Below are 12,837 nucleotides of genomic sequence, written 5' to 3' on the forward strand. Positions count from 1 at the left end.
GTACCTAAGAGGCTGATGACCATTGGTTAAACCTAGGAGTTTACCATTGGCTGTTGATATGTAGCTCCGCCCTGACAGGCGGAGTATAAGAACCGGTGCCGTCCCAGCAGCCTTCACTTTCTGTACCGAAGCTGCTGGGGACAAGTTCTAGTCGATTAAAGCCTTCAGTTATGAAATCACTTCGTCTTGAGAGTAATTGATCGTGCATCACCCCCCCCCCCTCCTTTTTCCTGCCCCCATCACCCTGCTCCACCCTCCCGGGGTCTGTGTGACATCACCCCAGGGTGCTGGGACTGTGTCGGCGCTGTCAGCGATCACTAGCGAGGGCAGGGGGGTGATGATAACCCGCAGAGAGCTGAGCGTCTGTGCTCCTCAATCTGAGCCAGTCTGAACCCTGCCTGTCTGCTGAGTTCTCGCTCACCCCCATCACCCGTACGTGGTGTGTCAGGCGTGAAATTCCAGACCCCATGCCCAGGCAGCTGGAGCAGCGGATTGGGGCCTGCCCGCACTGCGGAAGTGCCAGAGGCGTCATTCCCCGGGTCTAATGTGTTTTAATGCTGGGTGTATGTGTCTCCAACTGCCCCTCGCCCCTTATGGTGCTGCCCCCTGCCTCCCAAACCCTCCCCCCATGCCTTCCCACCCTCGACCCCACCCTCCCCCAGTGCCCTCTCAGTGATCCCCGACCGCTGCGTCCAGGTGTGCCACCAGGATGCACATTAGCGGTGGAGGCAGCCTGCTCCTCACCACATCCCGCGGCCTTCGCTGCCCCTGGTGGGCTTCCTCTGGGGGGAATTTGGGGAAGCTGGCAGCCACTGTCGCCACTCCGTAGGGTGGCTCTGAGTTGGCACCCAGTGCCCCCTTCTCCCGGCCGGTGCCCATGGGGCCCTGGGGACCTCCTCTGTCAGGAGGGGCAGCTGGATTGAGCCCTGGCTGCCCCCCGATATCTGCAGCTTGGTGTCGACGCCCTCGGCCATGGTCCTCCGTGACTGGGACACGCTCTGGAGTGCGCTGGGAATGGCCACCTGGGTCTGGGCCATGTCCCCCCCAGAGACTGGGACATGCTCCGCAGAGCCTCCGAGAGGTCCACCTGGGTCTGGGTCGCTTCCCCCAGTGAACCGGACATGCTGCCGATGACATGGGCAGTGCTGACTCAGCCACGCCTCGGACGCTATCACTCATGGAGCCAGCACCATGCACCAGGCCCGACACTGCGGTCGCCACCCTCGCAGAGTTGGCTGCGGTGTCACGAATTGCTGCCGCCATCTCCTGCGTCCCGTAGCCTCTGGGACGCCTCCAACCGGCTGTGAATCTGCTGGTGTTGCTGGCATTCCCTCTGAATATCATGGACGCACCCGATCAACTGCAACCGCTCCGGGTAAACCTGGTCGGCAGAGGGGTGGGCCACATTGGAGGGAATTCCTGCAGATAGACATAGAAAAACATAGAAAACATAGAAAAATACAGCACAGAACAGGCCCTTCGGCCCACGATGTTGCGCCGAACCTTTGTCCTAGATTAATCATAGATTAACATTGAATTTACAGTGCAGAAGGAGGCCATTCGGCCCTTTGAGTCTGCACCGGCTCTTGGAAAGAGCACCCTACCCAAACTCAACACTTCCACCCAACACCAAGGGCAATTTTGGACACTTAAGGGCAATTTATCATTGGCCAATTCACCTAACCTGCACATCTTTGGACTGTGGGAGGAAACCGGAGCACCCGGAGGAAACTCATGCAGACACGGGGAGAACGTGCAGACTCCGCACAGACAGTGACCCAAGCCGGAATCGAACCTGGGACCCTGGAGCTGTGAAGCAATTGTGCTATCCACAATGCTACCGTGCTGCCCTTGAGAACAAATAAATCTACACTATCATTTTACTGTAATCCATATACCTATCCAATAGCTGCTTGAAGGTCCCTAATGTTTCCGACTCAACTACTTCCACAGGCAGTGCATTCCATGCCCCCACTACTCTCTGGGTAAAGAACCTACCTCTGATATCCCTCCTATATCTTCCACCTTTCACCTTAAATTTATGTCCCTTTGTAATGGTTTGTTCCACCCGGGGAAAAAGTCTCTGACTGTCTACTCTATCTATTCCCCTGATCATCTTATAAACCTCTATCAAGTCGCCCCTCATCCTTCTCCGTTCTAATGAGAAAAGGCCTAGCACCCTCAACCTTCCCTCGTACGACCTACTCTCCATTCCAGGCAACATCCTGGTAAATCTTCTTTGCACCTTTTCCAAAGCTTCCACATCCTTCCTAAAATGAGGCGACCAGAACTGTACACTACTCCAAATGTGGCCTTAGCAAAGTTTTGTACAGCTGCATCATCACCTCACGGCTCTTAAATTCAATCCCTCTGTTAATGAACGCGAACACACCATAGGCCTTCCTCACAGCTCTATCCACTTGAGTGGCAACTTTCAAAGATGTATGAACATAGACCCCAAGATCTCTCTGCTCCTCCACATTGCCAAGAACTCTACCGTTAACCCTGTATTCCGCATTCATATTTGTCCTTCCAAAATGGACAACCTCACACTTTTCAGGGTTAAACTCCATCTGCCACTTCTCAGCCCAGCTCTGCATCCTATCTATGTCTCTTTGCAGCCGACAACAGCCCTCCTTACTATCCACAACTCCACCAATCTTCATATCATCTGCAAATTTACTGACCCACCCTTCAACTCCCTCATCCAAGTCATTAATGAAAATCACAAACAGCAGAGGACCCAGAACTGATCCCTGCGGTACGCCACTGGTAACTGGGATCCAGGCTGAATATTTGCCATCCACCACCACTCTGACTTCTATCGGTTAGCCAGTTCGTTATCCAACTGGCCAAATTTCCCACTATCCCATGCCTCCTTACTTTCTGCAGAAGCCTACCATGGGGAACCTTATCAAATGCCTTACTAAAATCCATGTACACTACATCCACTGCTTTACCTTCATCCACATGCTTGGTCACCTCCTCAAAGAATTCAATAAGATTTGTAAGGCAAGACCTACCCCTCACAAATCCGTGCTGACTATCCCTAATCAAGCAGTGTCTTTCCAGATGCTCAGAAATCCTATCCTTCAGTACCCTTTCCATTACTTTGCCTACCACCGAAGTAAGACTAACTGGCCTGTAATTCCCAGGGTTATCCCTAGTCCCTTTTTTGAACATTGGCACGACATTCGCCACTCTCCAATCCCCTGGTACCACCCCTGTTGACAGTGAGGACGAAAAGATCATTGCCAACGGCTCTGCAATTTCATCTCTTGCTTCCCATAGAATCCTTGGATATATCCCGTCAGGCCCGGGGGACTTGTCTATCCTCAAGTTTTTCAAAATGCCCAACACATCTTCCTTCCTAACAAGTATTTCCTCGAGCTTACCAATCTGTTTCACACTGTCCTCTCCAACAATATCGCCCCTCTCATTTGTGAATACAGAAGAAAAGTACTCGTTCAAGACCTCTCCTATCTCTTCAGACTCAATACACAATCTCCCGCTACAGTCCTTGATCGGACCGACCCTCGCTCTAGTCATTCTCATATTTCTCACATATGTGTAAAAGGCCTTGGGGTTTTCCTTGATCCTACCCGCCAAAGATTGTTCATGCCCTCTCTTAGCTCTCCTAATCCCTTTCTTCAGTTCCCTCCTGGCTATCTTGTATCCCTCCAATGCCCTGTCTGAACCTTGTTTCCTCAGCCTTACATAAGTCACCTTTTTCCTCTTAACAAGACATTCAACCTCTCTTGTCAACCATGGTTCCCTCACTCGACCATCTCTTCCCTGCCTGACAGGGACATACATATCAAGGACACGTAGCACCTGTTCCTTGAACAAGTTCCACATTTCACTTGTGTCCTTCCCTGACAGCCTATGTTCCCAACTTATGCACTTCAATTCTTGTCTGACAACATCGTATTTACCCTTCCCCCAATTGTAAACCTTGCCCAGTTGCACGTACCTATCTCTCTCCATTACTAAAGTGAAAGTCACAGAATTGTGGTCATTATCTCCAAAATGCTCCCCCACTAACAAATCTATCACTTGCCCTGGCTCATTACCCAGTACTAAATCCAATATTGCCCCTCCTCTGGTCGGACAATCTACATACTGTGTTAGAAAAGCTTCCTGGACACACTGCACAAACACCACCCCATCCAAACTATTTGATCTGAAGAGTTTCCACTCAATATTTGGGAAGTTAAAGTCGCCCATGACTACGACCCTATGACTTCTGCACCTTTCCAAAATCTGTTTCCCAATGTGTTCCTCCACATCTCTGCTACTATTGGGGGGCCTATAGAAAACTCCTAACAAGGTGACTGCTCCTTTCCTATTTCTGACTTCAACCCATACTACCTCAATAGGGTGATACTCCTCGAACTGCCTTTCTGCAGCTGTTATACGATCTCTAATTAATAATGCCACCCCCCCCCCACCTCTTTTACACCCTCCCTAATCTTATTGAAACATCTATAACCAGGGACCTCCAACAACCATTTCTGCCCCTCTTCTATCCAAGTTTCCGTGATGGCCACCACATCGTAGTCCCAAGTACCGATCCATGCCTTAAGTTCACCCACCTTATTCCTGATGCTTCTTGCGTTGAAGTATACACACTTCAACCCATCTCCGTGCCTGCAAGTACTCTCCTTTGTCAGTGTTCCCTTCCCCACTGCCTCATTACACGCTTTGGCGTCCTGAATATCGGCTACCTTAGTTGCTGGACTACAAATCCGGTTCCCATTCCCCTGCCAAATTAGTTTAAACCCTCCCGAAGAGTACTAGAAAACCTCCCTCCCAGGATATTGGTGCCCCTCTGGTTCAGATGCAACCCGTCCTGCTTGTACAGGTCCCACCTTCCCCAGAATGCGCTCCAATTATCCAAATACCTGAAGCCCTCCCTCCTACACCATTCCTGCAGCCACGTGTTCAACTGCACTCTCTCCCTATTCCTAGCCTCGCTATCACGTGGCACCGGCAACAAACCAGAGATGACAACTCTGTCTGTCCTGGCTTTTAACTTCCAGCCTAACTCCCTAAACTTGTTTATTACCTCCACACCCCTTTTCCTACCTATGTCGTTGGTATCAATGTGCACCACGACTTCTGGCTGCTCCCCCTCCCCCTTAAGGATCCTGAAGACACGATCCGAGACATCCCTGGCCCTGGCACCCGGGAGGCAACATACCTTCCGGGAGTCTCGCTCGCGACCACAGAATCTCCTATCTATTCCCCTAACCATTGAATCTCCTACAACTATTGCTTTTCTATTCTCCCCCCTTCCCTTCTGAGCCCCAGAGCTAGGCTCAGTGCCAGAGACCTGGCCGCTAGGGCCTTCCCCCGGTAGGACATCCCCCCCCAACAGCATCCAAAACGGTATACTTGTTTTGAAGGGGAACGGCCACGAGGGATCCCTGCACTTTCTGCCTGTTTGTTTTTTTCCCCCTGACTGTAACCCAGCTATTCTTGTCCTGTACCTTGGGTGTGGTTACCTCCTTGTAACTCTTCTCAATCACCCCCTCTGCCTCCCGGATGATCCGAAGTTCATCCAGCTTCAGCTCCAGTTCCCTAACACGGTCTTTGAGGAGCTGAAGTTGGGTGCACTTCCCGCAGGTATAGTCAGTGGGGACACCGGTGGTATCCCTCACCACCCACATCCTACAGGAGGAGCATGTAACTGGCCTAGCCTCCATCCCCTCTTACCTGACAGAATATAGCTGCCCTGTGGACTAACTAGATCTCCGCCATCCGACCCTGCTCCCAGTCAGCTACACTTTCTGTAAACTCCTGGCTCTCTTTGCACTCTTTGCGGAAATGTCGGAAACAAAATGAAAGGAGCACCTTACTCCCTCCTCACCTAACTCCCTCGGTCACCAAACTCTCACTATCGCACTCAAATGCACCAAATTCAGCACTCAGTGCAAAACCTATAATGGAGATGTGGTCAGTGGATGGGTGGGGAGGCAGGTGTGGGCAGCACTGCTGGACATGGGTGGGTCAGGGCACGTTATGGTGTTGGGAAGGGGTGCTGCCAACCCACTTGTATGGCCCAGCAGAGGTCGTTGATCTTACGGCACTGGGTGGCGCCCCCCGAACTGACTGCCACTTCCTCCCAGGCGACACTGGCTGCCCTCCGGCGCCCTCGAGGGAACAGGGCATTCCGTCTCCACCCGACCGTGTCCAACAAACTGGCCAGATCGGCATCCCCGAATCGTGGGGCTGATCTCCGCGGTAGCAAGGCTGCGAGCTGTGTGCTGCTCCCTTTGTTGGTAGGGAGCCTTTGGGTGCAGTCCCAGCCAGTTCTGAGGGGGTGCTGAACTGTCAGAGGGTCAGTACTGAGGGAGTGCTGCACTGTCAGAGGATCAGTACTGAGGGAGTGCCGCACTGTCAGAGGGTCAGTACTGAGGGAGTGCCGCACTGTCAGAGGGTCAGTACTGAGGGAGCGCTGCACTGTCAGAGGGTCAGTACTGAGGGAGTGCCGCACTGTCAGAGGGTCAGTACTGAGGGAGCGTTGCACTGTCAGAGGGTCAGTACTGAGGGTGTGCCGCACTGTCAGAGGGTCAGTACTGAGGGAGAGCTGCACTGTCAGAGGGTCAGTACTGAGGGAGCGCCGCACTGTCAGAGGGTCAGTACTGAGGGAGTGCCGCACTGTCAGAGAGTCAGTGCTGAGGGGGAGTGCTGCACTGTCAGAGGGTCAGTACTGAGGGAGCGCCGCACTGTCAGAGGGTCAGTACTGAGGGAGTGCCGCTCTGTCAGAGAGTCAGTGCTGAGGGAGTGCTGCACTGTCAGAGAGTCAGTGCTGAGGGAGTGCTGCACTGTTAGAATGTCCGTACTGAGGGAGATTCTTCTGTATTCTGAGGCTTTTTCTTCTGTATTCGGCTGTGCATCACCAACCCCCCCACTGCGTCCACCCAATATCACTTCCTGCTGACAAAATAGTTCAATGTGCTCTCTCCACCCCCCCCCCCCCCCCCCCCCCCCCCCCCCCAAATCCCCCCTCAAAGATCACTACTGTCATGTTGGAACTCCGCCGTCCTTACCCGGTATGGCCTACACTCCAGTCCCACAGCAACGTGGCTGATTGTGAACCTCCCTCGGGAATGGCCGAGCGAGGCACTCGGCTGTATCCAGGAAGGTGATTCACTGTCAATTCTCAAGGGCATTTAGGGATGGGCTATAAATGCTGGTCTCAATGCTCCTGTTCCAAGAACGAATTAAGATTCAAATCAAACACTAGTGTTTTGTGCTAAAACAAAGGAGATTACAATGGGATGAGAGAAGAATTAGCTAAGGAAGACTGGGAGCAAAGACTTTATGGTGAAACAGTTGAGGAACAGTGGAGAACCTTCCAAGCGATTTTTCACAGTGCTCAGCAAAGGTTTAGACCAACAAAAAGGAAGGACGGTAGAAAGAGGGAAAATCGACTGTGGATATCTAAGGAAATAAGGGAGAGTATCAAATTGAAGGAAAAAACACAAAGTAGCAAAGATTAGTGGGAGACTAGAGGACTGGGAAATCATTAGGGGGCAACAGAAAGCTACTAAAAAAGCTATAAAGAAGAGTAAGATTATGAGAGTAAACTTGCTCAGAATATAAAAACAGATAGTAAAAGTTCCTACAAATATGATCCTACAAAAAAGAGTGGCTAAGGTAAATATTTAGAGGCTGAGAAGGGAGATTTAAAAATGGGAGATGAGGAAATGGTTGAGGAACTGAACAGGTTTTTTGGGTCGATCTTCACAGTGGAAGACACAAATAACATGCCAGTGACTGATGGAAATGAGGCTATGACAGGTGAGGACCTTGAGATGATTGTTATCCCTAAGGAGGTAGTGATGGGCAAACTAATGGGGCTAAAGGTAGACAGGTCTCCTGGCCCTGATGGAATGCATCCCAGAGTGCTAAAAGAGATGGCTAGGGAAATTGCAAATGCACTAGCAATAATTTACCAAAATTCACTAGACTCTGGGGAGGTCCCAGCGGATTGGAAATTAGCAAACGTGACGCCACTGTTTAAAAAAGGAGGTAGGCAGAAAGCGGATAATTATAGGCCAGTGAGCTTAACTTCGGTAGTAGGGAAGATGTAGGGAAGATGCTGGAATCTATCATCAAGGAAGAAATAGCGAGGCATCTGGATGGAAATTGTCCTATTGGGCAGACGCAGCATGGGTTCATAAAGGGCAGGTCGTGCCTAACTAATTTAGTGGAATCTTTTAAGGACATTACCAGTGCGGTAGATAATGGGGAGCCAATGGATGTGGTATATCTGGATTTCCAGAAAGCCTTTGACAAGGTGCCACACAAAAGGTTGCTGTATAAGATAAAGATGCATGGCATTAAGGGTAAAGTAGTAGCATGGATAGAGGATTGGTTAATTAATAGAAAGCAAAGAGTGGGGATTAATGGGTGTTTCTCTGGTTGGCAATCAGTAGCTAGTGGTGTCTCTCAGGGATCAGTGTTGGGCCCACAATTGTTCACAATTTACATAGATGATTTTGAGTTGAGGACCAAGGGCAATGTGTCCAAGTTTGCAGACGACACTAAGATGAGCGGTAAAGCAAAAAGTGCAGAGGATACTGGAAGTCTGCAGAGGGATTTGGATAGGCTAAGTGAATGGGCTAGGGTCTGGCAGATGGAATACAATGTTGACAAATGTGAGGTTATCCATTTTGGTAGGAATAACAGCAAAAGGGACTATTAATTAAATGATAAAATATTAAAACATGCTGCTGTGCAGAGAGACCTGGGTGTGCTAGTGCATGAAGTTGGTTTACAGGTGCAGCAGGTGATTAAGAAGGCAAATGGAATTTTGTCCTTCATTGCTAGAGGGATGGAGTTTAAGACAAGGGAGGTTATGCTGAAATTGTATAAGGTGTTAGTGAGGCCACACCTGGAGTATTGTGTTCAGTTTTAGTCTCCTTACCCGAGAAAGGATGTACTGGCGCTGGAGGGTGTGCAGAGGAGATTCACTAGGTTAATCCCAGAGCTGAAGGGGTTGGATTACGAGGAGAGGTTGAATAGGCTGGGACTGTACTCGTTGGAATTTAGAAAGATGCAGAGGGATCTTATAGAAACATATAAAATTATGAAGGGAATAGATGGGATAGATGCGGGCAGGTTGTTTTCACTGGCGGGTGAAAGCAGAACACGGGGGCATAGCCTCAAAATAAGGGGAAGTAGATTTAGGACTGAGTTTAGGAGGAACTTCTTCACCTAAAGGGTTGTGAATCTATGGAATTCCTTGCCCAGTGAAGCAGTAGAGGCTCCTTCATTAAATGTTTTTAAGATAAAGATAGATAGTTTTTTGAAGAATAAAGGAATAAAGGGTTATGGTGTTCGGGCCGGAAAGTGGAGCTGAGTCCACAAAAGATCAGCCATGATCTCATTGAATGGTGGAGCAGGCTCGAGGGGCCAGATGGCCTACTCCTGCTCCTAGTTCTTATGTTCTTATGTTTAAGAAAAGGTTATTGGGAGGTTTTCACAGTAACCTCATTGCAGTGTTAATGCGAGCCTACTTGTGACTGTAATAACGATTGTTCTGATTATTATTGTATGAAAGAATGCGAGTCTTTTTAAAGATTTTGTATTGAAGTTGTGTTTGTGGTTTTCAAGGATATATCCGGAGAACGGAGATGTGATTAATTTTGCCTCGTGGTTCGGATTCTCGTTTCCCCACATGCTGATTGTTTTCGTTCTCTGCTGGCTGTGGTTGCAGGTTTTATTCCTGGGAGTCAAGTAAGTGGCTGGTTTTTTTTCAGGACTCTGAATGGTTTAATGCTGCTCTGGCACTGCGGGTGAATCAGCCCGACATAGCCAGTTATAGAACTGTAGAAGTAAATTGCAACAACAACTTGCATTTATATTGCACCTAGAATAAACGATTTGGAGGAAAATGTAGCTGTTCTGATTAGTAAGTCCGTGGATGTTGGAGTGGCAGGTAGTGTTGAGGATTGTCAGAGGATACTGCAGGACATAGATAGGCTGGAGACGTAGGCAGAGAAATGGCAAATGGAGTTTAATCCGGACAAATGTGAGGTAGTGCCGCACTTGGAGTATTGCGCACAATTCTGGTCGCCACACTACCAGAAGGATGTGGAGGCTTTGGAGAGGGTGCAGAGGAGGTTTACCACAATATTGCCTGGTCTGGAGGGTGTTAGCTATGTGGAGAGGCTGAATAGACTCGGACTGCTTTCATTAGAAAGACGGAGGTTAAGGGGCGACCTGATAGCGGTCTACAAGATTGAGGGGCATGGAGAGAGTGGATATGAGGCACTCTTTCCCAGGGTGGAGGGGTCAGTCACCAGGGGACATGGGTTTAAGGTCCCCGGGGCAAAGTTTAGAGAAGATGTGCGAGGCAGGTTTTATACGCAGAGGGTGGCGAGTGCCTGGAACGCGTTGCCAGGAGAGGTTGTGGAAGCAGATACATTAACGACGTTCAAAAGGCATCTTGACAAACAGATAGGGAGGGTTGTCATAAGAATGTCACTTTAAGAAATGGTAGTCTGCTAAAGTTACTGCAGTGATGTCAGAGTGTGGGTGGAGCTGAGCTCTGGCTCTGCTTTTTAGTTTCACTTTGAGAAAAGCTTGGGTGTGACTGTTTTTTTGGTTTGGTTTCAGTGTTGGAGCTGCAGTCAGCCAGAGAAGGTGTAACGCTCTCTCTGCCATGTAAAGACTATCTCTTCATCATTTGGTGAATTCAGAGTGATAACTGCTCTCAGTAGTGAATTTAAACCTGATGTGCTTCTGTTAAAAGTTTTTTTTAAAGTCTTATGGATGTTAAAAGGAAAGTAAGGATTACTTAGTGTTGTATTCTTTGGGGGGTTGTATTTGAATTAATGGTTGCTAAGATGTTCACTATATGTTTTTAAAAGGTTAACTTGAGTTCATAGAATGAACATTGTTTTGCTTTTAAAAATACTCTTCGATTTCTGCTGTCCCACACCTGTAGAGTGGGCCGTGTGCTCCCCATACCACAATCTAGTAAAAGTTGTGGGTCAGTGAACTCCATGATACAGTTCTCTAAACCCTGGCCCATAACAGGGTATAGAGGGATACGGCACAAGGAAGGGATGAAGGATTTGGCCAAGGTTGGTATCATGACCGGTACAGGCCTGGAGGGCCAAAGGGCCTGTTCCTGTGCTGTATTGTTCTTTGTTCTCTTTGTTCTTTGTTCTAGAATGTTGAAAACATCCCAAGATGTTTCACTGCAGTGATTATCAAACACAATTTTGCACCAAGTCACCTAAGGGGAAATACGTTAGGACATGTGACCAAAAGTTTGGTTATAGAGTCGGGGTTGATGACATTCCTTTAAAGGAGGAGAGAGAGGGGTAGAGTGTGGAAATTCCAGAGTGTAGGGTTGAACACAAAGCAGGGTGGGATGCACAGCGCAGTGATTATAGTCGGGGCCTTGGGCAGGAGGTCAGGGTGAGAGCAGCACAGAGTTCTGTGTGGGAGGTAGAGGTGAAGGATATAGAGGTGACTACACAATGGTATGAAGGAAGCACATTCCAGCAGCACCTACTACTGCTGCCCCCTCAGGCAGCAACATTGTTCCTTGGAAAGTGATCCACATTTATTCCCACCACTTTCAAAGCAAGAGGACCATCAAATCCCAGCCTGAGAGAGATCTCCCATCCCTGCTGCAAAGATCCTGGGAAAATCTCCCATTCCTGCTGCAAAGATCCTGGGAAAAACTCCCATCCCTGCTGCAAAGATCCTGGGAAAATCTCCCATCCCTGCTGCAAAGATCCTGGGAAAATCTCCCATCCCTGCTGCAAAGATCCTGGGAAAATCTCCCATCCCTGCTGCAAAGATCCTGGGAAAATCTCCCATTGTACCATGGCCACAAATCCTGCAAACAGCAATAATGACCCGTTTGCACCATTTTCCTGGGAACTAAACCATCCAATGGGAGGCCCTGAAACTATCAATGAAATGAATGATGCCAAATTTAGGTTTTAGGGACAATGTTTCAGGCCTCCTGTTGATGGGAATCGACTGAATACAAAGTTCAGTCTTCAGGCTAGCTAAACGATGCAAAGTCAGAAAACATGATTAAGATTCCAGGTAAATTAAAGCTTCTAACCCTGTGCTGTACCTGTCCTGGGAGTGTTAGATGGGGACAGTGTAGAGGGAGCTTTACTCTGTATCCATCCACGTGCTGTACCTGTCCTGGGAGTGTTTGATGGGGGACAGTGTAGAGGGAGCTTTACTCTGTATCTAACCCCGTGCTGTACCTGTCCTGGGAGTGTTTGATGGGGACAGTGTAGAGGGAGCTTTACTCTGTATCTAACCCCGTGCTGTACCTGTCCTGGGAGTGTTTGATGGGGACAGTGTAGAGGGAGCTTTACTCTGTATCTAACCCTGTGCTGTACCTGTCCTGGGAGTGTTTGATGGGGACAGTGTAGAGGGAGCTTTACTCTGTATCTAACCCCGTGCTGTACCTGTCCTGGGAGTGTTTGATGGGGACAGTTTGGAGCGAGCTTTACTCTGTATCTAACCCCGTGCTGTGCCTGTCCTGGGAGTGTTTGATGGGGATAGTGTAGAGGGAGCTTTACTCTGTATCTAACCCCATGCTGTACCTGTCCTGGGAGTGTTTGATGGGGACAGTGTAGAGGGAGCTTTACTCTGTATCGAACCCCGTGCTGTACCTGTCCTGGGAGTGTTTGATGGGGACAGTGTAGAGGGAGCTTTACTCTGTATCTAACCCCGTGCTGTACCTGTCCTGGGAGTGTTTGATGGGGACAGTGTAGAGGGAGCTTTACTCTGTATCTAACCCCGTGCTGTACCTGTCCTGGGAGTGTTTGATGGGGACAGTGT

At 49.2% G+C, this 12,837-nt stretch overlaps 1 protein-coding gene across 5 annotated transcripts in view; it reads left to right on the top strand.

Annotated features, from left to right (window-relative positions):
* The window catches only part of LOC140387004 (Na(+)/citrate cotransporter-like), a 176,107-nt gene that overhangs the window by 44,173 nt on the left and 119,097 nt on the right, over positions 1 to 12,837 (top strand). For all 5 annotated transcript variants that reach the window (XM_072469980.1, XM_072469975.1, XM_072469979.1 and 2 more), the window contains exon 6: positions 9,628 to 9,750. In XM_072469980.1, the coding sequence (XP_072326081.1) occupies positions 9,628 to 9,750 (123 nt within the window). The remainder of the gene's footprint in view (positions 1 to 9,627; positions 9,751 to 12,837) is intronic.

Source organism: Scyliorhinus torazame, chromosome 12, assembly GCF_047496885.1.
Source record: "Scyliorhinus torazame isolate Kashiwa2021f chromosome 12, sScyTor2.1, whole genome shotgun sequence".
NCBI classification, from domain to species: Eukaryota; Metazoa; Chordata; class Chondrichthyes; order Carcharhiniformes; family Scyliorhinidae; genus Scyliorhinus; species Scyliorhinus torazame.